General features: G+C 49.5%; 1 protein-coding gene across 1 annotated transcript in view; it reads right to left on the bottom strand.

The window, feature by feature from the left end:
• Window positions 1-8817: 8817 nt before the first annotated feature.
• CNMD (chondromodulin) overlaps window positions 8818-25116 on the bottom strand; it is a 35743-nt gene continuing 19444 nt past the window's right edge. Inside the window, exons 6-7 of the mRNA XM_030566032.1 lie at window positions 19931-20139; window positions 8818-11020 (exon numbers count right to left, since the gene is read on the bottom strand). Coding sequence (XP_030421892.1) covers window positions 10805-11020; window positions 19931-20139 — 425 coding nt within the window. The 3' untranslated portion in view covers window positions 8818-10804. The remainder of the gene's footprint in view (window positions 11021-19930; window positions 20140-25116) is intronic.

A 25116-nucleotide genomic window follows, 5' to 3' on the forward strand; every position in this document is an offset into this window, starting at 1 on the left:
TTCACAAGTGCAGCACCCATTACTTCAATTGAAGATGTAATTAAGGCTAGAACTGGCTTATACATATGGGAGAGACTTCACCCATCATAGCAATGCCACAGCTGCTTCAGTTGGACACAGCTGTTGTCTTTATCAGTGCTTGACAACACTCTATAATCCAAGACATATATTGAAACCAGGAGGATTTTTTTGTTTGAATCAGTGGCACATCAGTGCACACTAAGGAACTTTTAGTGCACATCAGCAGGGTTCACCCATTTAGTGAACAGCACACTGAAAAGCTGTAGGATTCCACCCTAGCTTGTCGTGCAGCAAGTGCTCATGAAGGTATGTCCTTAGTAGTAAGGAGATGAAGAATGTATGTAAATACATTGCACAGAGGTGAAGGGCAGCTCTTAAGAGTGCCTTGTTAATTGAGCTGCCCCATTGTATCCAATGAAGGAAAATCTCGGCTATCATTTACAACTTCTTTCCAAGGAATTGGGTGAGGGAAAAGATTGCTGGGATTTAAAGGAACAAACAGCTGGGCTTTTCATCCAAAGCAGAAACAGATTTAAAAATTCCCCTACTTGGTGTAAAATGAGTCTACCGTTATGTCTGGGACATTTCATAAACAGTCCAACCCTCTTCAGAATTCTCAGGCAAGCCGGGTGCATTGTGGTGTGATTACAGTGAATAGGAAACCCTTCTGTTTGGGGATTCCAGAGTTTTGGACGCCTTCCCTAGAATGCTGTGGCAGGCTCTGCTTTTTCAGAGTTTTCAGCCCTAATGGACTGAGCCATCTGTCTATGAATTCAAGCAGCTGATGCACCCCACAGGTGTACTCATTATTGCTGCTGCAATGGGAGCAACTTCTTCCAGTGATGGTCCCTATGTGAATTCCAGTTGTGAGTGCACATGTGCGCCATGAGCTGGAACTGTTCATAGTAGTGTCTGTTGACCGACATGTGCGTCAGGACTAGTACCCATATTACAGCAGCTGTACCAGTGCCAAGCCATTATTTGGAGAAAAGGCTCAAATATTTCAACTACCATGTCATGAAAACTTGCTGTTAGAAAGCAGGGAGCTCTCCAGTGACACACTATACAATTCACAGTTGTGGAAGTGAATGTGGTGCAGCTTTCATTTCCGATGACAAGGGCTGGTCAAAATTTTTCCATCAAAACTGCTGCGTGGAAAATTAGGGTTCTGGTTAAATTAATTTTTTGAAAAAAAAAAAAAAAAAGAAAAGACAGGTTTTCTGTGGACAACTTTTTGTATTGAAATATTTTGGCCGAAATATTGTTTTGGTCTAAAAATTCAAACCTCTGTGGAAAATGTAGACAAAAATTAAAAGGTTTTCGCTTTTATCAGAAATTTCCACAGTGGAAAAAGGATCAGAATCAGCTTTGTTTCTGACCATGTGGCTAAACCTTTGCCTTTTGTACATTTTCAGGGTCTACATTTGATCCATATGCAGAAGAGAAGTCTTCCCTCTGAAAGACGCTGATACAATCTTCTTACCAAGTCTGGCAATAGCTATTTCCTGGTTATTCAGAAGCATCCAGGAAGCCAAAAAGACTGAGTCACAATTCTTGGCAACCAACTGAAAGCAACCCCATCCCCCTTAAGTGTGGGGTACTGATAAAATGTTGCTATTTTATTTTGCTTGCTTCCCTTAAGCTTTATCACAGCCTTATCTAGGTTGAGTCTCAACCAATTTATCCTTCATTCAGGGGTATGCATGGGGGAGGGAGGGCAAACAGGGGCATGGCTTCTCCCAAATATTCATCTGAAAAAATGTATTTCTGTTCCAGCCCTTGACTCAGCCGGTTCACTGCCCCAGCCATGTGCTGCTCCAGCCCCAGCTCCTGTGCTGGCCTCAGACCTAGCCATGGCTGCTGCTCCTGGAAGCTGACCCAGCCCCTGGCCACTGCTCTAACGTACCCCTTCAAGAGCGGTCATATTTTAATTCCTGTGCATGTCCTACCTTAATACATAACCTATTCTCTGCTACATAGTGGGTAAACTGTCCCATTACACAAGCAGGATTGGAACAGAAGCAGTGTAATAGGCACCGTACAGAAAAAAATGTTCAGGAGTCTGACACTGACATAGCAATTGACTCTAATGATATAGATAATTGAAACCTTAACTCGCTCAGCCATGTATACACTAGGACAGGAGTCAGCAACCTCAGGCATGTGGCTTGCCAGGTTAAGCACCCTGGTGGGCCAGGCCAGTTTGTTTACCTGCCGCATTGGAAGATTCGGCTGATCGCGGCTCCCACTGGCTGCAGTTCACCGTCCCAGGCCAATGGGGGAGGCGAGAAGTGCTGCAGGCCAAGGAATGTGCTGGCTGCGGCTTCCTGCCTCCCGCGTTGGCCTGGAACAGCAAACCGCAGCCAGTGGGAGCCATGATCAGCCGAACTTTCCAGTGCAGCGGGTAAACAAACTGGCCTGGCCCACCAGGGTGCTTAACCTGGCGAGCCACATGCCTGAGGTTGCTGGCCCCTGCACTAGGAAATAAGGTGTGGGGGGTTCTTTGTTTTTTGGGGTTTTTTTGTTTTTGTTTTTTTTTTGCAATTTACTAGGATGTTAATATTTTGCTAATATGTTGTAAAAACACGTTTTTTCCTACTGTCGATCTGGCCTTAGTGATAGTGTACAGAGGCAGTAACGTTTGTTAAACTGATGGGGAGATCTTTATTTGGAATTTGGCAAATATAGTGTGGGAATGAACTGAAGTTGGCTTACGTGTCTACCACAGATATAACTGAGGTGGTCTTGATGTACCATCAAGTAAAGATCTCACCAGCTTGTAACTATAAACTTGGCAGTAGGATGATCTCAGAGGGTGTCCTTCGCTTTGGAATTCACTCTTTCACTTAAATCTCCCAGATACTGGATGTGATGACCTTCAAGACACACTGTAATGGTCACCTGTTCTCCTATTCTGTCTGGTGCTAGGGGAGATTAGTTAGGGAGGATGGTGTAGGAGGTTTATTATATTTGAATGTCGTCTTAATGTGTATTACATATGGACTGTTTATAACCCTTGTAAAATGCATTTAGAGAATTTTATAGGTGCTGTTAAGAAAAAAGCTAAATAAATTATAGCAGCTCTTAAAAACTGAGGCGAAAAGGATAATTTGGAGATTTCTCCTACTAGTCAAGTTGTCCTTTCCCAGTACTTAGTTTCAAGACATTTCTGGTTTTGTCTGATAAAAACCTGCCTGTAGGCTTTCATTAAATGAAAGTAGAGACGAGAGCCCCTAAGATGTTCTCTGCATTAGCCTAGTACTATTTCACCACTTTGGGATTTAATTCACTTTCTTAGCTTAGGGCAAAAAATATATATATATATATATTGGTGCTTATACACCCTTGAGTCATGCAAATATAATGGTTTAGCCTCAGGGTAAAACTTGTAACTGATCAAGCTATAGCTCTCCCATCCATCTCAATTCTGTGAACTAGGATTTTAGATCTAAAGATACTATCTGCATATGGCTCTGAGTACAGACAAATTAACTCTCTGTAAGTGACTTAGGTTGTTTTGTTCAATAAGAATGTGGCAATACCACCAACCTCTGTTGCATCAGGATAGCAGATTGCTACTTTTGCTCTCTATAACACCTGGTCTTTAGAAAGATACAAATGGATATTTGGGCGCTTTTTTTGTAAAGTGAGAAAATGGATTATAGATTTTTCCCAGTTTACTTGATGGCAAGACAATAGGAGGATATCAGATCCAGACAGCAGCTCTCCAGAATCTGCCTTTATTTGGGCATAGGCAACTGTCAATTCCTTTTCTTTCTAATAGAAAGTCCACTGATCAGATCTGGTACCCCAAACAGGCTCGGTCTTCTAATTTATATGGGTTTCTCTTTTTTGTTGCAACACCAGCTGAATGACAGACACCCTCCCCCCCCCACCTTATATGTAGGATAGCACCAGTGGGAGGAGCTCTGCAGCAGGGTATAAGGCTATGTTTGCAGACCTCCTAGCCCAGGTCTGCAAATTCATGGTAGCAGAGCTAGCACACTAAAACTAGTTGTGTAGATGTTGCAAATGAGGCTAGAGCTTGGGCTCTGAAGCCCAGTGTACCATATGATCCAGATCACAATGTATCAGTGACCTGTCCTCTTCAATATTTACCACTCACTCTCCCAGTTGGTGTCATCTTCAAACGTTATCCGTGATTTAGGTTTTCTTCCAAATCATTAATAAAAATGTTAAATATTATAGGGCTACGGACCAGGACCCCACTAGAAACACACCCCTGATTTTCTGTTTACAATTACATTTTGAGACCATCAGTTAGCCAGCTTTTAATCTATTTAATGTGTGCCAGGTTAATTGTATATTCTAGTTTGTTAATCAAAATGTCATGTGTTACCAAGTCAAATGCCATACATAAGTCTAAATATATTACATCAACACTATGACCTTTATCAGCCAAGCTAGAAATCTCATTTTAAAAAAAGATATCAAGTTATTTTGACAGGGTCTTTTTTCCATAAACCTGTGTTGATTGGCATTGATTTTATTGCCTTCCTTTAATTCTTTATTAGTTGAATCCTGCATCAGCCATTCCATTATCTTGTCTGGGATTGATTTCAGACTGACAAAGTCTGCAGCTACCTGAGTTATCCTGCTGACCCTTTTAAAATATTGGCACAATGTTAGCTTTCTACCAGTCTTTTTCCCCAGTGTCCTAAGACTTATTAAAAATGAACATTAATTAGTCCACTGAGCTCCTCAGCCAGCTGTTTTAAAACTCTTGGATGGAAGTTATCTGGACCTGCTGATTTAAAAAACGTCTAACTTTAGTAGCTTCTGTTTAACATTCCCCCAGAGATTCTAGTGGAGTGGAAAGTGTTGTCATAGTCAAAGAAAATAACTATATCATGTGTGTTTATTCCCCAAAACAGAACAGAAATATGTATTGAACACTTGTCCTTTTCTGCCTCATGCCTTAATCACATGTCTCTGATTAAATTCTACCTCCCACTGATTTGGCTCATAATTGTTTTCATCTTTGTGCAACTGGCCTTTTAAAGCACCAAGTATATATATACCCCAGGTCTGGACTGTAGCCCATAGGGCTAGCTTGCCTTTACTATATTCACTGCCCTGCCTTCATTATATTTAGCTGCTTTCATTATATGCAGCCATAATGCAAGAAACCTACAGGCCTGTATCCTATAAGATATTGGCTGAAATATAAATTAGCATAAGTGTGGTTAAGTAGATCATAACCCTTGGCATAAATTAACGGTTACCTTTAGATTTAGGGAACTAAGGAGAACTTGCTCAATGATAGGAGGTAGAATGTTCCAGTAAGTGCTATCGCAAGGAACATGGAAATAATAGCCACAAATCCATTGAAGCAAGAGGTGACAGGTATGATCGTGAGCTGAAATGGCAGCTACGTGTACCCGTATACTAAACTATAGGATACCTCAATATTAGTAGATTGAGGAAATACTCCTACTGAATATGCATTAGACATATTATAAAAGTTGCATCCGAGCCTGCGAGCAGCATGAGAGAGAGATGTAGCCCTTGGGAGGTGCCAAAATGATGGTCACTGGTGATGATGAGGAAGACAATGGCTAACATTTCAGGTTGTGCTACAAGGGATGGTGAGAGTATACGGATGTTTGGACAGACATTCTGTAGTTCTCATTTTACCTTACTGAGTTAGTGTTTGTGACTTTGCTCAATGTATTATTAAACTATTTGTAAATATAGAAGAGGTCCTATACTGTGAGTGTTGCAGCTGTGCACATCAGGGGTCCCAACTATATAGTAATTTTTAATAATACTGGGCCTGATCTTGAGACAAGAAGCTGTCAACCCTCCAAGTAATCAATATAGTGAATCCATAATCTATAAATCAGGCTACGGGACTTTAGTCTGTTTGCACATTATAAATGTGATCAAGGCATGATCATTTGTCCCTAAGTTACTGTTAATTTTTAGTTCTGGGGTCAGTTCCTCTTTATCAAGACAAGGTCTAATATAGAATTCCCCTGTGTTGGATACAACAATTTTTGAATTAGGAAATTGTCATCTATAATACTTAGAAATTCCTAGGATGTTTTTGTACTGGCAGCAAGACCTCCAACATATGTCACCACTCAAATTGAAGTCCCCCATGAGCGCGCAGCTTTTATTCTTACACATTACAGATAAGTATGTAAGGAGCCAGTAATCCTGTTCCTAGTATGATTTGGTGGTGGATGGCAGACACCAGCTAATACCCCATCTTTTGCTTTATCTGTTAGGAGACTGGACCATGAGCATTCAAAATCATTTTCTTCCCAGCTATCAGTGTCTCAGAAACAGGTAATTGCACTTTTGACAGCGTGCAGCTCTCCCTCCCCTTTTGCCCACTCAGTCCTTCATAAATAGATTTTAACCATTGATTTTAACATTCCAATTGTGGGAATAATCCCACCGTGTTTCAGTAATATCAACTAAATCAAATTTATTCTCATAAATGAGCAATTCCCATTCCTCTTGCCTAACCAAGCTCCTAGCATTGGTCTCATGTCCTTTGGTTCCTTGATTAATTTTGTTCTCAACTGCTCGCTGTTGTGCTGAGTGTTCATATCTTCCCTCTTTTTACCCTTCCCTTTTGTCATTAGCTTAACATCCTCCTGACTACTCTAACCAGTCCGTTCCTGAGAAGATTGGCCCCCTTCTACTGAGGTGGAGGCCATCCAAACTATACAGCTTGCTCTCCTCATAGAAGGGGGATCAGTGTTCCACAAAACCACTGCCATTATATGACTTACCTACCCAGTGGTTCACTTTCAAAATCTTCTGTCCTGCTCGTGGGAATGGGGAAGGATTTCAGAGACAATTGTTCTTCAGCACCCTTCTGAATCCCCTGAAGCCATCTACTATCTGTAAGATATCCCGCAATGCAATGTCATTCGTGTTGATATGAACCATCACCAATAAATTCTTTCCCGTTGTCTCCAAAAGCCTATCTAATCTTAGCGTGGCGTCTTGGCTCCAGGAAGGCAGCCTACTGGTCTGTTGTCTGCCTGTCCCTTGCAGAATGTTCTTTTGATGCTTCTGAGTATTGAATCCCCAAAGAAGATCATCTGTCTTCCTTGGATGGCTAGAGAACTCTGAGAAAATCAAGTTTGCCCACACACGCTGGGCCAAGTTCTCATGCACGGTTGTTTCCTGTAAATCTCTCCATTGCCTTGGAACAGCTGTATCTTGAGGGGTATCTGTGATGGGGGCCCTGGGATGCAACCTGGACTGTAGGACTGCAGAACCCTCCAAAACCCACCAGCCTGGTATATCCCTCACACTGTCATGCTAATGTCAAGCTACAAGCCTCTGACAGGCATTGCATTTACACAGACATCCACAGGCAGGGACACACCCAACTGAGTTACATGAATGGTCTGCCAAACACTCATGAACCAACATAAGAGGCTCCATCCAATTCCCCCAGTCTTGCACCCCAGAACTGTAGTGTCTTGCACTGGTCAGAAACATGACCAGTGTAAATTCATTACTTAGTTTGTCATTTCTTCATAGGAAAGTGGACATTACCAGCCTTTGTAACCTAAGCAGATTTCCCAAACACTTAAGACAAACTCACTGGGAAGGATAAAACATTAAAATAAGTTTATTAACTGCAGAAAGATAGATTTGAAGTGATTTAAGTGGTAGGCATAAAAGTCAGACAAAGTTACCTTAAGAAAATAAAAAGTAAACATGCTTTCTAAATCCTAAACTTTTAGTCTAAGCAAGAGGTGAATCGGACAGCTTTTCTCACCTGACAGATGGTACAAGCATGTTACAGTTCAATACACTGACTGGACTCCCTTTCGAGTCTGGGATCACTCTTCCCCAGTTCAAAGTCTTTCTCCTCCAGACGATCCTCCAGGTATTGAGATATTGGGAGGGGGGAGAGAGGCCAAGTGATGATGTCACTTCCTCTCTTTATACCTTCTTCCAGCTGTTAGAAAGATCCTTGCTGTGACATGGGAGTCAGGGAGTACCCATTAGTCAGGGAGTCTCCATTGTGTACGAGTATTCTCCAAGAAGCCTCTGGGATAGTGGATTGTGTGTTGATAAGTCATTAATGAACATCTGGCTATTGATGGCCACTCATTTGTTGAAACTGAAAGGTCGGTTGTGGGTGTTCCCAACCTCACAACATATTTCACCTATAGTAATACTTCATAACTTCACATAAAATGATAGTACACACAATCCAACAGGTTATTATTGTTCAACAGATCAAGACTTACAAAATGATACCTTACAAGGCATACTTTGTACAAAAAAAAAATCAGTACTATCACAGTGGTGAATATGGAGGTTCCAGGGTGCTGCTTTGAGGTACATAGTGTATCTTCCACAGTTTCCATGTTGAGGCCCTGGTGTAATTGGAAACTTTTAGCTTTGTGAAATTCCTCCTGGTCCTCTTCTTTCTGGTGGCTGCCGCCTGCCCATTCTTATTTATCTGAAGCTGTGTAAAACACCACCGTGACCTCTTGCCTCTGATAGTTACAACTGCCAAGTCTCCTGTCTGACTTTCTCTCTCTCTCTCTCTCTCTCTCTCTCTCTGATTCCAAGATTTTTTCTTCCTTGAACCTGAGGTACTGGTGTTTCCTGACCTGCTTGTCTAGGAACGCCTCTGCTTCTCTAATTTTCAGCCGCATCTGTACTTGCCCCTCCAATCTAACATAAGAATGGCCATACTGGGTCGACCAAAAGTCCAGCTAGCCCAGTATCCTGTCTTCCGACAGTGACCAATGCCAGGTGCCCCAGAGGGAATGAACAGAACAGGTAAACATCATGTGATCCATCCTATCACCCATTCCCAGCTTCTGGCAAAGAGAGGCTAGGGACACCATCCCTGCCCAATCTTCTAAGAATCCTATCCTCCAGCACAGCTACCAACTTGCACTTCATGCACAATATGTGCCTTCTGCTTGCCTTCCCCTCCGGTGCTGAGTTTGCTCTTCCCCATCCTCCTATATTTTTTGACCACACATTTGGAGGTAACTGCCCAGTACACTACATTTTTGAACAAGCACAGAAAACAGAGGAACACTTTTTTACACACACCTTTCTTTAATCTGCAATAAAAATATTTGGGGGGGAGGGGGGTAATCACCTTTCCTTTATGCCTCAGCATAAAAGTGCTTTTAAAACATGCACAGTGATCAGGGTTAGATCTTGATTTAAAATCCAACCTCAAGTTTAACAGACTTTAAAATTCCATCAAAGAATCTTCAGTTACATCTTTAAAGCAGAATTTGTTTTAAAAAATTGTTTTTCTCATACTAAGGCAGGGGAGGGGAGTTAATGTAAAAAGGGATCATTTGAATAGCCAGTAAGATATCAAATATATTCTGCACTCATTCTACCTTTCTCATTTAACTTTTGCTTTTTAGATAGGCTGCTTATTTTTCATGCAATTTTTTTTTTTTTTTAACTACCAGTATGTCAAATTATTCCTCCTCTTCTGTTCCTGGCAAGCAGTGTTAGAACCAGATTAGCTATGTGTCAGAACAGGTGCATTTGCAACCACAACTACTTCAGCCTCCAAATTCAAGGCAAGATTGTGCCCTCCTTCTTTGGGATAGGGAGTACTTTACTCTGCGAGTGGTCCCATCAATTTTGATAAGACTGTTCAAGTCCTATCCAGTGTGAGTAAGGAAGGCATAATTTGACCTTCTGTTGTTTAAAGGTAAAAATCATAAATCATTACCCATCCTGCAAGTGCTTCAGCTCCCATAACTTCAATAGGGAGATGCTTAGCACCATGCAGGAGCAAGCCCCATCACTACCTGCTTAAACACTCAGGGCTAGACAGTGGGTCCTTTATTTCCAGTGGCGAGCAGTTACTCGCATGAGTAGTTCCACTGAAGCCAATGGAACTACTTGTGTGAGAAACTGCTCCCCAAGGAGGGATAAAACGCTCAGAGCATAGCCCTGAATGTTGATAGTTTGTGGATGTATACATATAGTGGCTGTTGTGGGTTCTGATTATACCGTGCCTTGAGGCTATTTGGTCTATAGCTATGTGTAATTACCTTCTAATAGAGCTGACACTTGTTAGACAGTACCAGTGATACAGGATTTTTGACACTAGGGCTACTCTGAAGTGCTAATGCACAATGCATTTTGGTTTCTTCACCATGAACGTTCCATTCAGTAGCCCCTTTTTCTTGCCATTTGATTTTGATTCTGACATAATATGCACATTCCGCCATCCCCTGGGGCAGCTTTGTGGGAAAGGTATGCTGTAACTGGTCTATAACTGTTCATAATGATCTGGGAATGCTGTATGAACACCCAACAGAGAGCAACTTCACTTGTGATTTATTTAAGTGAGCTACATGGTTGAAAGGTTCTCCCAAGAGCACAAGTTTAGCTAGTCACCTAATTGGACGTAAATTTTCACATTTATTTCAGAACAGAGGTCTCTGTCATGAGATGCTGAATTTGAATTTATAAGCAAGTGTCTACACTGCTCAACTAAATCATAAGCACAGTTACTATAATCTGTTTTGGGGAGTCTTAAATTCCACATTCAGTAGGTTTTAGTGTACAGTTTGCTAGAAGAATACAAGTTATGCTCAGCATTTGTAAAGCTAATGAAATATTAATTAAAGGTTTTATTTATTTACATCTAGAATGACTGACCTCATTTTGATACATTAACACACACTTAGTGTTTTAAAAGCTGAGATTGGTAATGTGGCTTTGGCTGTAGTCTTTTATCAGTTTGTCGGGTTCCTGCTTATTTAATCAGCGATCTGAACGCTCCATCTCACACGACACCCAAGATACGGGCAACCCACCAGCTGCAGGGCATAATAATTCGGCAGGCAGAACGACATCCTTGGTAGTTATAGGGCCATGGGTAATAGCCCAGGAGAGGTTCACAAATTCTCTGGCATTGTGTGTAACTTCGTCTACATTCAATACAGCACACACCTTCATGGTCCAGCATTGGGTCAAAAGTCATCCCTTCGCCTTCAAGTTGCTGAAATGTAAAATACAAAATGAGAGAAGATGGAGTTCCCTGCATTCACATTATTCCTGTAAAAGACAACAGGTGAAATACTGCTCCTATTGAAGTCAATAGCAAAACCCCTGTTGACTTCAAGAGGGCTAGGCTTTCAGTGGCCTGATTCACCACTGCATTATTCCACATCTACACTGGACTCTCCATTATAAAACTAGCGGAACACAACGGGGAATCAGGCTGTCTGAGTTTCATTATTTTACTTTCCCAGCTTTTGGTGAAAGCTCTAATTATGGAGAGCTTAATAACAGTAACATTTGAGTTACAGTAGTAAGAAATGGAAAAGACCTGGGTTATCCAGTCCATCTGCCTATATGTGCAGGACTGTACTCTATTTTACGTTGTCTAATGTTCTAATCCAGGGATCGTCAACCTTTGGCAAGCGGCTTGCCAGGGTAAGCACCCTGGCGGGCCGGACCAGTTTCCTTCAGCCCCCATTGGTCTGAAGTAGTGAACCGCGACCAGTGGGAGCCGTGATCGACCGAACCTGCAGATGTGGCAGGTAAACAAACAGGCCTGGCCCGAGTCATGTGCTAAAGGTTGCCGACCCCTGTTCTAGCCAATCTAATTTTAAGTAAGTCCCAAGTGATAGACCTTCCACCTCTTTCCCAAGAGGATTGTTCCACAACCTATTACTGTTGGCTTTCCAGATATTCAGATTAAATTTACCTTGCAGTTGTTGATCATGAGACTGGGTACATTCGAAACAATGGTGCTATGTGGGCTGCAGAATTCTGACAGGAAAATATTAGCAAAAGTAAGCAAAACAACTGTCAATCAAGCCTGTCAGCAGAGTATGTAAAGAGTGTCAGAGACACAGAAAGCTGAGGAAAAGATGCGAGGAGTGTAGAGACTGACACGCAGGGGGAGGGAGAGAGAGAGAGAGAGAGAGAAGAAGTGGAGACCAGAGAAAGATGAGACCTGTCGGCTGCAATGACCTGTGGAAGACTGGCCATCTGAAGTGGGGCACAACCACTTAGGATCATGTTAACTTTATGTTACTGTGGGTTGGGGTGCTTAGCCTGTGTTGTGGAGGATTTGTGTTACTGTGTTAAGGATTTGTGTTTGCACTAATAAAGAGATGCTCTGCTTTGGAGAGATTACTGCTTGTGTCAATCATTTATCAGCAGGCTGTATCCATGTCCTCCAGTTATTTCCTTAGCCACCTGGGAGACCCATGCCTGATGAGAACAGATTGGTTAACTGGTGGGCTGTTTTGAGGGAGCTTTTGGTAAACGCAGAAGGGGGGCACTAGGTGAGCTACTCAGGGAGGGAGGCGCACCTAAAATCTGTTTTTGGAGTAACACAGGTTCCCACTGGCAGGAAGACTGTCAGAGAGAGCTGTGCAGGATCCTACACCAGCTTTACTGCTCCCACTCTCCAGAGGGATAATGGCTCTACCTCTCAGACCCTATTGTCTATCTGTCTAGCAGATAGCTCCTCCCCTTCAGTGGCAGGGTTTAGTTCTGGTGCTGCTTTTGGGGCCAATGCTACTTTTACTAACTGAATTCATAAGAAATAAAGTCAATTTAGTTCTACTTTACTTGGAGTGATTAGCTTAAGCCTACTTATGAGATGTCAGCTGAGTAGAACACTGTTACGGGATAATGATCTCCTGCTGTTACATAAATGTCAGGACAAATCTATGACTTATTTTCAAAGCAGAAGACATTGATCTTGTGACAACATTCTATTAAAATAACTTTATCCCTGCTGTACCAAACAGTGCTGTAAATTGTCTGCTGATGGTGCAGTAGAGTGGAAGTGGCTCGCTGTACAGTTAATTGTTTTGCAGTATTGTGATGGGCTTCGGGAAATGGGACTCTTCACATTTTCATTCTGTTGACCTCTTCATATGTGAGAGAAAATAAGACTCTGTCCTGGACCCATTTTCCCCCCAAGTTCTTTCACTGCATTGTTTTAAAAGGATTCCATTCTGCAGGTTGCCAGAAATGGCTGTGTGAACTGTCTGACAACCACAGTTCTTCTTCGAGTGATTGCTCACATCCATTCCAGTTAGGTGTGCGCGCCGCGCGTGCACGTTCGTCGGAAACTTTTTTACCCTAGCAACTCCAGTGGGCCGGCAGGTCGCCCCCTAGAGTGGCGCCGCCATGGCGCTCTATATATACCCCTGCCGGCCCGCCCGCTCCTCAGTTCCTTCTTACCGCCGTGTCGGTCGTTGGAACTGTGGAGCGCGGCTTAGCTGTCCTCCACGTCCCTAGCTCTCCTAGTTTTCAATCGCTTATCTCTAGTTCTATATAGTGTTAATTAGTGTTGTTAAGTAAATAGTTTAGTCAATAGTTGTTAAATAGTTCTTGGCCGGGGGCTTAGCCCTTCCCGGCACCCGGCGCCAGGCTCATGCCTGTTTCGCCGGGCTTCAAGCAGTGTGCGGCCTGCAAGAAGCCCATGCCCACCAGCGATCCCCACGAAGCGTGCCTGAAGTGCCTCGGGGAATCGCACAGGTCTGACAAGTGCCGCATCTGTAAGGCTTTCAAGCCGAGGACAAAAAAGGAGAGAGATCAGAGGCTCCGAACTCTCCTAATGGAGGCGGCACTTGACCCGTCGACTTCGCGGACCGTGGTCTCGGCACCGGCACCGGATCGCTCCGGCACCGAGAAGACTCCTCGGCACCGACCTTCTCCGGCACCGGAATCACAGCCTAGGCCGTCGAAGTCTGCTACTCCGGCCAGGCAGACCCGGCTTGAGCGCCCGGCCTCGACATCGGCCGCGGCACCGCCGGCACCGTCAGCACCGTTGACTCCGGGCCTGGCGGGTCCGTTGAGTCCGGTGCCGCCGAGCTCCCCCATGAGATCTGGGGTTGAGATAGTGGTCCCGTCAACACCGGAGACCTTCGCCTCGGCTCGGGACCTTATTGCCCTGACGGAGCCCACTCGGCTGCCACCCCCGGTACCTCCGGTGCGGGTCGTGTCCAGGGGCAAGCCCATGATGTCGGCGCCGCCCAGAGACAGTCCTTCGCCATCTAGGTCCCGACGTCTTGGGCGCTCCAGATCCCGACGCCGCTCGCAGTCCCGGCACCGCTCCCCTCAGCGGCACCGGTCGCACTCGCGGCAACGGTCGACCTCCGGACGGTCGCGGTCAAGCTCCAGTCGGCGTCACCGGCACCGCGACTCCAGGAGCAGGTCCCATCGCTACTCGCCGCACCGGTCGACCTCCCGGCACCGAGCTGGTGGCAGGTCCCGGTCTCGGTCGACCTCCCGGCGCCGAGCCGGTGGTAGGTCCCGGTCGACCTCCCGGCACCGAGATGGTGGCAGGTCCCGGTCTCGGTCGACCTCCCGGCGCCGAGCCGGTGGTAGGTCCCGGTCGACCTCCCGGCACCGAGCCGGTGGCAGGTCCCGCTACCGAAGCGACACCCGGTACCGATCAGGATCCCGGCACCGTGACAGATCCAGGTCCCGGTCCCGATCCCGGCACCGATACGACTCCCGGCACCGGTCCCCGGCACCGAGACGATCCTCCGTGCCGACCCGCGCCGGCCCGTACCATCCGGGGTCGGCCCCGCCGTGGCCCTCGAGACAGCCGTCCGTATCTTCGCAGGCGGACAGTGCGTATGCGCTCGGCACCGACCGGCAGGCGGCGCTCTTCGGGGATCCGCCGCTGGAAGACCAAGGCCCACCACAGTGGGGATTCTGGACACCCTGGGCATACCATCAGGCCCAGGGCCCCCAGCAGCTCCCTCCCACACCGGCGAATGCGGAGCGTAGGGCCCCTGAAGCCTCCTTGTCTCGCCCCCCTCCCTCCCCGGAGGCGGAGGAAGGGTCCAAACAGCAGGACTCCGCTGTGGCTCCGGAGGTAGAGGCGAGGGCTGAGGAAGACCCTCAGTTGGACACTATCGTGCCTGGGGTCTCCTCATCCTCCTCCCCGGATGAGGCGGTGGCGGGTACCTCCTCCAACAGTCCCCCCCCGCTGGATCTCAGGGCGCACCAGGACCTCCTCAGGCGGGTGGCCCAAAACCTGAGTCTGCAGGCAGAGGAGGTCTCGGAGATAGAGGACCCGATTGTTACCATCCTCTCTTCGGATGCTCCCACCAGGGTCGCCCTGCCCTTTGTACGGACCATTCAGGCCAATGCCAATACTATCTGGCAGTCCCCGGCCTCCATCCCTCCGACAGCGAAAGGAGTCGAGAGAAAGTACATGGCCCCTTCCAAGGGGTATGAATACTTGCACGTTCACCCGACTCCCGGTTCACTGGTGGTGCAGTCGGTGAACGATAGGGAGCGTCACGGCCAGGAGGCTCCGGCCCCCAAATCCAGAGAGGCCAGGCGGATGGACCTCCTTGGCCGTAAGGTATATTCGGCTGGGGCCCTGCAGCTCAGGGTCTCTAATCAGCAGGCCCTGCTGAGCAGGTACGCTTTTAACTCCTGGGTGGCAGTGGACAAATTTAAAGAGCTGCTGCCACAGGATGCTCGCCAGGAGTTTACGGCCATCCTGGACGAGGGCAAAAAGGTCGCGCGCACGGCCTTACAAGCATCCTTGGACGCTGCGGACTCGGCTGCCCGTACCCTCGCGTCGGGAGTTACGATGCGTCGCATCTCCTGGCTGCAGGTTTCCGGCCTTCCGCCAGAGCTCCAGCACACGATACAGGACCTTCCTTTCGAAGGCCAGGGCCTGTTTTCGGAAAAGACAGACCCCAGACTCAAGAGTCTGAAGGACAACCGGGTCATTGCGCGGTCCCTCGGGATGCACACCCCCGTGACGCAGCGTAGACCCTTTAGGCCACAGCAGCAGCCGTACCGTAGGCCGTTTTCCCAGTTCCGCCAGCGGCAGGACCCTTACAGGCGCCGCGGCAGGAACGGCAGGCGCAGGCAGTCTGGGAACCAAGGGGGGCAGAACCAAGGCTCCTCGAAACCCCCGCCTGGTCCTAAGCCTTCATTTTGAAGGTGCGCCCGAGGGCGCTGTAGCAGTTTCCCCTATGGATCCTTTCCCCCCGTTTTCAAACCGCCTTTCGTTTTTCCTCCCGGCGTGGTCCCAAATAACATCGGACCGCTGGGTCTTAAACCTGGTGCAGACGGGATACCGCCTGCAGTTTGTTTCGTTTCCTCCTTCCCGCCCTCCTTCCTCGTCCCTCTTCAGGGACCCCTCTCACGAGCAATTCCTTCGACAGGAGGTGCAGACGCTCCTCAGCAAAGGAGCCATAGAGGCGGTTCCGGAAAACGAGAAAGGCAAGGGGTTTTATTCCCGCTACTTTCTGATCCCCAAGGCCAAGGGGGGCCTCAGGCCTATCCTCGACCTGCGAGAACTCAACAAATACCTCGTGAAGTTGAAGTTCCGCATGGTATCCCTGGGGACCATTATTCCATCCCTGGATCCGGGAGACTGGTACGCCGCCCTCGACATGCAGGACGCGTATTTTCATATTGCCATTTGGCCGCGCCACAGACGCTTTCTCCGCTTCGTTGTGGGGGCTCTTCATTATCAGTTTGCAGTCCTCCCTTTCGGCCTGTCCACGGCCCCAAGGGTGTTTACAAAATGCATGGCAGTTGTCGTGGCGCATCTTCGACGCAACCGTGTCCACGTGTTCCCTTATCTGGACGACTGGTTGATTCGGGGCACGTCGGAGCAGCAGGTCAGCAGCCATGTCCGCCTGATCACCGCCGTATTTGCAAGTCTGGGCCTCCTGATAAACACAGACAAATCCACTCTGAGGCCCACGCAAAAGGTGGAATTTATCGGGGCGGTCTTGGACGCCACGATGGGCAGGGCCTCGCTGCCTCTGCAACGGTTCCAGACCATGGCGGCGATCGTTCAGCGTTTGCGGTCAGCCCCGTTGACGTCAGTAAGGACATGTCTAACCCTGTTAGGCCACATGGCAGCGTGCACTTTTGTGACCGGCTACGCTCGGCTCCACATGAGGCCTCTCCAGCTGTGGCTTATCAGCCGTTACAGGCCGCAAAGGCAACCTTTAGACATGTTAGTCACAATCCCCCAGAAGGTCTTGGACTCTCTCGGCTGGTGGTTGGACCAGTCCGTGTTATGTGCGGGTCTTCCCTTTCACCCCTCTCAGCCATCGGTATCCCTGACAACGGATGCCTCAGATCTGGGCTGGGGGGCCCACCTGGGGACCCTGCGGACACAGGGCCTGTGGTCCCAGGAGGAGGTGGGGCTCCACATCAACATACGGGAGTTGAGAGCGGTCCGCCTTGCTTGTCAAGCGTTTTGTCATCAGCTTCAGGGTCGTTGTGTCGCCGTGTTTACGGACAACACGACGACGATGTACTATATCAACAAGCAGGGCGGCACCAGGTCCTCCTCCCTGTGCCACGAGGCGATACGTCTCTGGGACTTTTGCGTAGCCCACTCCGTTCACCTCAGGGCTTCCTTCCTCCCTGGAGTACGGAACACTCTGGCAGATCGACTGAGCAGATCCTTCCTGTCGCACGAGTGGTCCCTTCGCCCGGATGTCGCTCTCTCCATTTTCCGGAGGTGGGGTTATCCCCGGGTGGACCTCTTTGCGTCCAGGGGGAACAGGAAGTGCCCAGCATTCTGCTCCTTTCAGGGCAGGGAACCGGGGTCGATAGGGGACGCCTTCCTCATCCGGTGGTCGACCCACCTGTACTATGCATTTCCCCCGTTCCCTCTGGTCCACAAGGTCCTCCTGAAGGTGCGCAGGGACAAGGCGCTCGTGATCATGGTAGCCCCGGCGTGGCCCAGGCAGCACTGGTACACCATGCTGCTGGACTTGGCCATAGCCGACCCAGTTCCCCTGCCCCTTCATCCGGACCTGATTACCCAGGACCACGGGACCCTGTGTCACCCAGACCTGCAGTCGCTGCACCTAGCGGCGTGGCTCCTGCGTGGCTGACTGGCCCAGAGCTGCGATGCTCCACGCCTGTGAGAGAGGTGCTCTTGAGCAGCAGGAAACCGTCCACAAGAGCCACGTATTCAGCGAAATGGAAGCGCTTCTCCTGTTGGTGCGTAGAGAGAAATCTCCGCCCTATGGAAGTTTCGGTTTCCGAAATATTAGACTACGTTTTGTCCCTCAAAGGGCAAGGTCTGGCCTTATCGTCGTTGCGAGTCCACCTAGCTGCTATCTCCACCTTTCACCCGGGTGCGGACGGTCGCTCCGTTTTTTCTCACCCGACGGTGTCGAGATTCCTTAAAGGGCTGGAACGTTTATTCCCTAACGTCCGTCCCCCTGCTCCCACCTGGGATCTTAACCTGGTGTTGTCCCGACTCATGGGGCCCCCCTTTGAGCCGTTAGCTACTTGCTCCCTGCTCTACCTCTCTTGGAAAACTGCCTTTCTAGTGGCTGTCACCTCAGCTAGACGGGTGTCGGAGCTCCGAGCTCTTGTGGTAGACCCCCCATATACGGTCTTCCACAAGGACAAGGTGCAGCTGAGACCACACCCTGCTTTTCTGCCCAAGGTGGTCTCAGCCTTCCATGTCAACCAAGAGATTTTCCTTCCGGTTTTTTTCCCAAAACCTCACTCCTCAGGCAGGGAGCAGCAGCTCCACTCGCTGGATGTCCGTAGGGCTCTCGCGTTCTACATAGACAGGACTAAGCCCTTCCGAAAATCCCCCCAGCTTTTCGTGGCGGTAGCAGATCGTATGAAAGGTCTTCCTATCTCCTCCCAGAGGATATCCTCTTGGGTTACGTCCTGTATCAGGACTTGTTATGACTTGGCCCATGTCCCTGCGGGCCGTGTGACTGCGCATTCTACCAGGGCGCAGGCGTCATCGCTGGCTTTCCTAGCCCGTGTGCCCATCCAGGAAATCTGTCGGGCAGCAACCTGGTCATCGGTCCACACTTTTGCTTCCCACTACGCCCTGGTCCAGCAGTCGAGGGAGGATGCGGCCTTCGGAACTGCGGTGCTCCGGGCCGCGACTTCTCACTCCGACCCCACCGCCTAGGTATGGCTTGGGAGTCACCTAACTGGAATGGATGTGAGCAATCACTCGAAGAAGAAAAGACGGTTACTCACCTTTGTAACTGTTGTTCTTCGAGATGTGTTGCTCACATCCATTCCACACCCGCCCTCCTTCCCCACTGTCGGAGTAGCCGGCAAGAAGGAACTGAGGAGCGGGCGGGCCGGCAGGGGTATATATAGAGCGCCATGGCGGCGCCACTCTAGGGGGCGACCTGCCGGCCCACTGGAGTTGCTAGGGTAAAAAAGTTTCCGACGAACGTGCACGCGCGGCGCGCACACCTAACTGGAATGGATGTGAGCAACACATCTCGAAGAACAACAGTTACAAAGGTGAGTAACCGTCTTTTTCCAGGACAGACATGTTTGGCCTGATCCTGATTTCTGAAAAATCAGTGGCAAAATTTCTGTTGAATTCAGTGGTAACAGGTGTGGCTAGTCACAATGCATTTTATCCAAAAAGTTGCACGCGTTCTCTCTCTCTCTCTGTCTCTCTAACACACACACACACACGTTTCATGAAGAACCTAGTTTTGAGCTAGCTGACTCTGCATTTTTATTGTTTTCTTTTTATCAGTTAATGATCAGTGTCAACTATTTGCCTAAGGCAAATTAAATTTGCTGTAGTTATGGTAATACATTATCTGTATCAGATGTATATAGTTTTCAGTTTTAAACTGAACTCACTACAGCAGTCTTGCAAAATAATCTTAAATTCACCAGCCTAAGCACAGCATCTACTTCTCCATATTTTGAGGACGAATGATAACAAAATCTATATTTCAGTTGCTTCTGGTGAGTGGAATTTTTAAATGGCTGCACTATTGAATGAAAGTTTAAATTGACAAATTGGTGTTTATAATTATTTTTGAAGTCCATTTGAAATGAATAGGGATCTAGAAATGAGTACTTAATAAAGTTTCATACCTACCTGCAAAATCAAACACTCTGAAGGGAATTCTAAATCAAATATATATGTACTCACATGGTATGGATTTTCTGGATTAAAGGTTGAACTAGAATCTTGCTCACTGGGACCAGTGGCGTTAGATTGGCGTTCCGGTTTTTGAACAGGCTGGGTAGTAGGTGAGCTGGTATTTACGATGTCAGCAGTAGCTTCAATTTGGTCCAGATCAAAGTTTGACTGAGCCTGACGTATTTTTCTCTTGATTTCGCGCTTCTTTCTCTGGCTGTCTGCAAAAACAGTCACAGGAGTACATAGGTGTTTTAAAATATGTCTTCCATAAGGACCATATTTTATTACCCATTTGTGAAAGTGGGATTGCATAGCAGTACTGCAAAGATTAATAGGCTTCAAATGGGAGCTACTTGTCTTACCACCTATTTCATACACGGTCTAGATAATTCTGTGTGTATGTGTGAGAGATTTCTTTTTTCCCCAAACAAATGGGTGGCTGACCCAAAGAACAGGCTGGGGGAAGGGCCTCTGGACCCAGTGAGTGGCCAGTAATGCTAAAAGAAATAAATAGCTGCACCAGCACTCAACCAGAGCAACTATCTTCATGTCATTAGTGTGCAATTTTAATAGAAAAAGAAACATTAGGAAGGAGACAGACTTGGTCCAGCTCCAAAGGACCTGATTGTAAACGGTTTAAAATACTCGTGGGCAACTTTGACAATACTCTTTTGATGCATAATAGCCTTGTGCAAGGCCACAGGAAAACAGTGGAAAATTTAAATCAAGCAAATTTGGATCCCATTAGTCATGAAAAAATATTAGCAACTCTCATCCTCAAAATACTCAACATTGTCACTTATTTCACTTTTCTAGTCTGTTTTTTGTATATCAGTATTAAATCTCTGGGTACGTCTACACAGCAGCTGGGAGGTGTAATTCCAAGCTTGGATACATGAACATACGCAAGCTCTGCTCAAGCTAGCATGCTAAAAATAGCAATGTGGCCACAACATCTTGGGTTAGCCATCCAAGTCCAGTCCTGCCCCACCCCTTGGCTACATATTCATGCAGCTAGCCTGAGCTGCTGCCCATGCTGCAGTTGCCACGCTGCCATTTTTAGACAGAAGCTTGAGCAGAGCTAGTGCACAGATGGCTACCCGAGCTGAGAAGTACAGCTCACAGCTCCTTAGAGCACTAAGGAGGAGCAGAAAACCCTTCTCTGGTCCCTTTGGTCCTCTTCCTCCAGCCCTTCAGGAGAAATCCCTTCCTCCTTCACAGCTCCTGCTCCCTCCCTTGGACTAAATGAAGGCCCTCTCCCTAATCTCCCTGGCAAGTGCCTGAACACCACTCTTTGCCTCCTGTATAGCATCACATTCCCTGCCCAAATCCTCTTATGCTGCCGGCTCTGCCTCGCCAATCTCGCAAGGTCTCCCTAGCAAAGTATATGCCCTCAGTCCCCCACAGGCCACCTTCAAATCCTAGGAAGTTAGAAGTCATAGAGTTAAGGGCCAGAAAGGATGACTAATTCTTCTTCGAGTGATTGCTCACATCCATTCCAGTTAGGTGCGCACGCTGCGCGTGCACGTTCGTCGGAAACTTTTTACCCTAGCAACTCCAGTGGGCCAGCAGGTCGCCCCCTAGAGTGGCGCCGCCATGGCACCCGATATATACCCCTGCCGGCCCGCCCGCTCCTCAGTTCCTTCTTACCGCCGTGTCGGTCGTTGGAACTGTGGAGCGCGGCATAGCTGTTCTCCACGTCCCTAGCTCTCCTTGTTCTACGGTTGATAGTTAGTAGTTAAGTGTAGTTAGTTATATATAGTTAATAGTGTAAATAATATTTGTAGATATTTGTTAGCCGGTTTGGGCCGTAGCCCTCCCCGGCTCCCGGCACCAGGCTCATGCCTGGTTCGCCGGGCTTCAAGCAATGTGCGGTCTGTAAGAAGCCGATGCTGACCAGCGACCCTCACGACGCGTGTCTAAAGTGCCTGGGGGAATTGCACAGGTTGGACAAGTGCCGCATTTGCAAGGCTTTTAAGCCTAGAACAAAGAAGGAGAGAGACCAGAGACTTAGGACTCTCCTCATGGAAGCGGCACTCGACCCGGCAGCTTCGCAGGCCGTCATCTCGACACCGGCACCGGATCGCGCCGGCACCAGAAAGACTCCCCGGCACCGACCTTCCCCGGCACCGGGTGCAGAAGCAAGACCCTCGAAGTCTGCAACTCCATCCAGGCAGACTCGAGTGGAGCGCCCGGCACTGACATCGGCCGCGGCGCTACCGGCACCGTCGACTCCGGGCCCGTAGGGTCCGTCGAGTCCGGTCCCGCCGAGCTCCCCCATAAGATCTGGGGTTGAGCTATTGGTCCCATCGACACCAGAGACCTTCGCCTCGGCACGGGACCTCATTGCCCTGACTGAGTCAACTCAGCCTCCACCCCCGGTACCTCCGGTGCGGGTAGCGTCCAGGGGCAAACCTATGATGTCGGCGCCGTCTCGGGACTCACGCTCGCTGTCGAGGTCCCGACACCATGGTCGCTCAAGATCCCGCCGCCGCTCGCAGTCCCGGCACCGCTCCCCTCGGCGGTACCGGTCGTACTCGCGGCACCGATCGGCCTCCAGACGGTCACGGTCTGGTTCCAGCCGCCGATACCGGCACCGGGACTCTAGGAGCCAGTCCCGCCATCGATCAGCGCGCCGGTCGACCTCCCGGCACCAAGCTGGTGGCAGGTCCCGGTCCCGGTCGACCTCCCAACACCGCGTCGGTGGCAGGTCCCGGTCCCGATCCCGGCACCGAGGCAGCGGCCGGTACCGGTCCCGATCCCGGCACCGAGTCCATGACAGACCCCGGTCCCGATCCCGGCACCGGTATGGCTCCCGGTCCCGATCCCCGGCACCGAGAACATCTTCGGCGCCAGGACGCGGAGACTCTTACCAGCCGCGTTCGGCCCCTCCATGGCCTTCCAGACAGCCGTCGGTGTCATCGCAGGCGGACAGTGTATACACGCTGGGCACTGACAGACAAGCGGCGCTTTTCCAAGACCCTCCGCAACAGGACCAGGGTCCGCAACAGTGGGGGTTCTGGACACCCTGGGCATACCATCAAGCCCAGGGCCCCCAACAGCTTCCTCCTAGGCCTGCAACGGCAGAGCACAGGGCACCGGAGGCGACATTGTCTCGCCCCCCTCCCTCCCCGGACGAGGAGGACGGGTCAAAGCAACAGGACCCTGATCTCCCTCCTGAGCCAGAGGCGAGGGCTGAGGCAGACCCCCCGCTGGACACTCTCCTGCCAGGGGTCTCCTCATCGTCTTCTCCCGATGAGGCGGTGGCTGGCACTTCCTCTAATAGCCCTCCTCCTCTGGATCTCAGGGCACATCAGGACCTCCTCAGGCGCGTAGCACAGAATCTGAGCCTGCAAGCTGAGGTCTCTGAGATCGAGGACCCCGTTGTCAGCATCCTCTCCTCCGATGCTCCCACCAGGGTCACCCTCCCCTTTATTCGGACGATCCAGGCCAACGCCAATACGATCTGGCAATCTCCGGCCTCCATCCCCCCTACTGCACGGGGCGTCGAAAGGAAGTACATGGCCCCCTCCAAGGGCTATGCGTACCTCCATATTCACCCGACACCATGTTCCCTGGTGGTACAGTCGGTGAACGAGAGGGAGCGTCACGGACAGGAAGCCCCAGCCCCCAAATCCAAGGAGGCCAGGCGTATGGACCTCCTCGGCCGCAAGGTTTATTCGGCTGGGGCCCTTCAGCTCAGGGTTTCCAACCAGCAAGCCCTTCTTAGCCGCTACGCATTTAACTCTTGGGTGGCAGCGGATAAGTTCAAAGAGCTGCTGCCACTAGAGGCGCGTCAAGAATTTGCGGCGATTCTTGACGAGGGCAAAAAGGTTGCACGAACCTCGTTGCAGGCCTCCTTGGACGCGGCAGACTCGGCTGCCCGTACCCTCGCCTTGGGGGTGACGATGCGCCACATCTCCTGGCTTCAGGTTTCTGGCCTTCCTCCGGAGCTCCAATACACCATCCAGGACCTCCCGTTCGAAGGCCAGGGCCTGTTCTCGGAGAAGACAGACCCCAGACTGAAAAGTCTTAAGGACAATCGGGTCATTATGCGCTCCCTTGGTATGCACACGCCTGGGACGCAACGCAGACCCTTCTGACCGCAGCAACAGCAGCAGCGTCGGCCATACCCCCAGTTCCGCCAGAGGCAGGACCTTAATAGGCGCCGCGGCAGAAATGGCAGGCGCAGGCCGTCGGGCAATCAAGGGGGGCAAAACCAAAGCTCCTCTAAAGCCCCACCTGGACCCAAATCTTCGTTTTGAAGGTGTGCCTGAGGGCGTAATACCAGTATCCCCCATGGATCCTTTCCCCCCATTTTCCAACCGCCTTTCGTTTTTCCTCCAGGCGTGGTCCCGGATAACATCCGACCGCTGGGTCTTACGCACGGTGCAGACGGGATACCGTCTGCAGTTTGTATCATTTCCTCCCTCCCGCCCCCCATCCTCGTCCCTCTTCAGGGACCCCTCTCACGAGCAATTCCTCCACCAGGAGGTACAGACGCTCCTCAACAAAGGAGCTATAGAGGCGGTTCCGGAGAACGAGAAGGGCAAGGGGTTTTATTCCCGCTACTTTCTGATCCCCAAGGCCAAGGGAGGCCTCAGGCCTCTCCTCGACCTGCGAGAGCTCAACAAATATCTAGTAAAGTTGAAGTTCCGCATGGTATCCCTGGGGACCATTATCCCATCCCTGGATCCTGGAGACTGGTATGCCGCCCTTGACATGCAGGACGCTTATTTTCATATTGCCATATGGCCACACCACAGACGTTTCCTTCGGTTCGTGGTCGGCCGCCTTCACTACCAATTTGTGGTCCTCCCATTTGGCCTTTCTACGGCTCCGAGGGTATTCACAAAATGCATGGCCGTCGTTGTGGCACATCTTCGGCGCAGTCGCATTCACGTGTTCCCTTACCTCAACGATTGGTTAATTCGGGGCACGTCGGAGCTGCAGGTCTGCAGCCACGTCCGCAGGATCACCGGCCTGTTTGCTACCTTGGGCCTCATGATCAACGTGGACAAGTCCACCCTGCTCCCCTCGCAGAGGGTGGAGTTCATTGGGGCCGTCCTGGACTCCACCGTAGCCAGGGCCCTTCTGCCGTTGCCGAGGTTCCAGTCGTTGTCGGCGATCGTTCAGCGCTTGCTGGCAGCCCCCCTGACATCGATACGGACATGCCTAACCCTGTTAGGCCATAT

This window comes from Gopherus evgoodei, chromosome 1, assembly GCF_007399415.2.
Source record: "Gopherus evgoodei ecotype Sinaloan lineage chromosome 1, rGopEvg1_v1.p, whole genome shotgun sequence".
NCBI lineage: Eukaryota > Metazoa > Chordata > Testudines > Testudinidae > Gopherus > Gopherus evgoodei.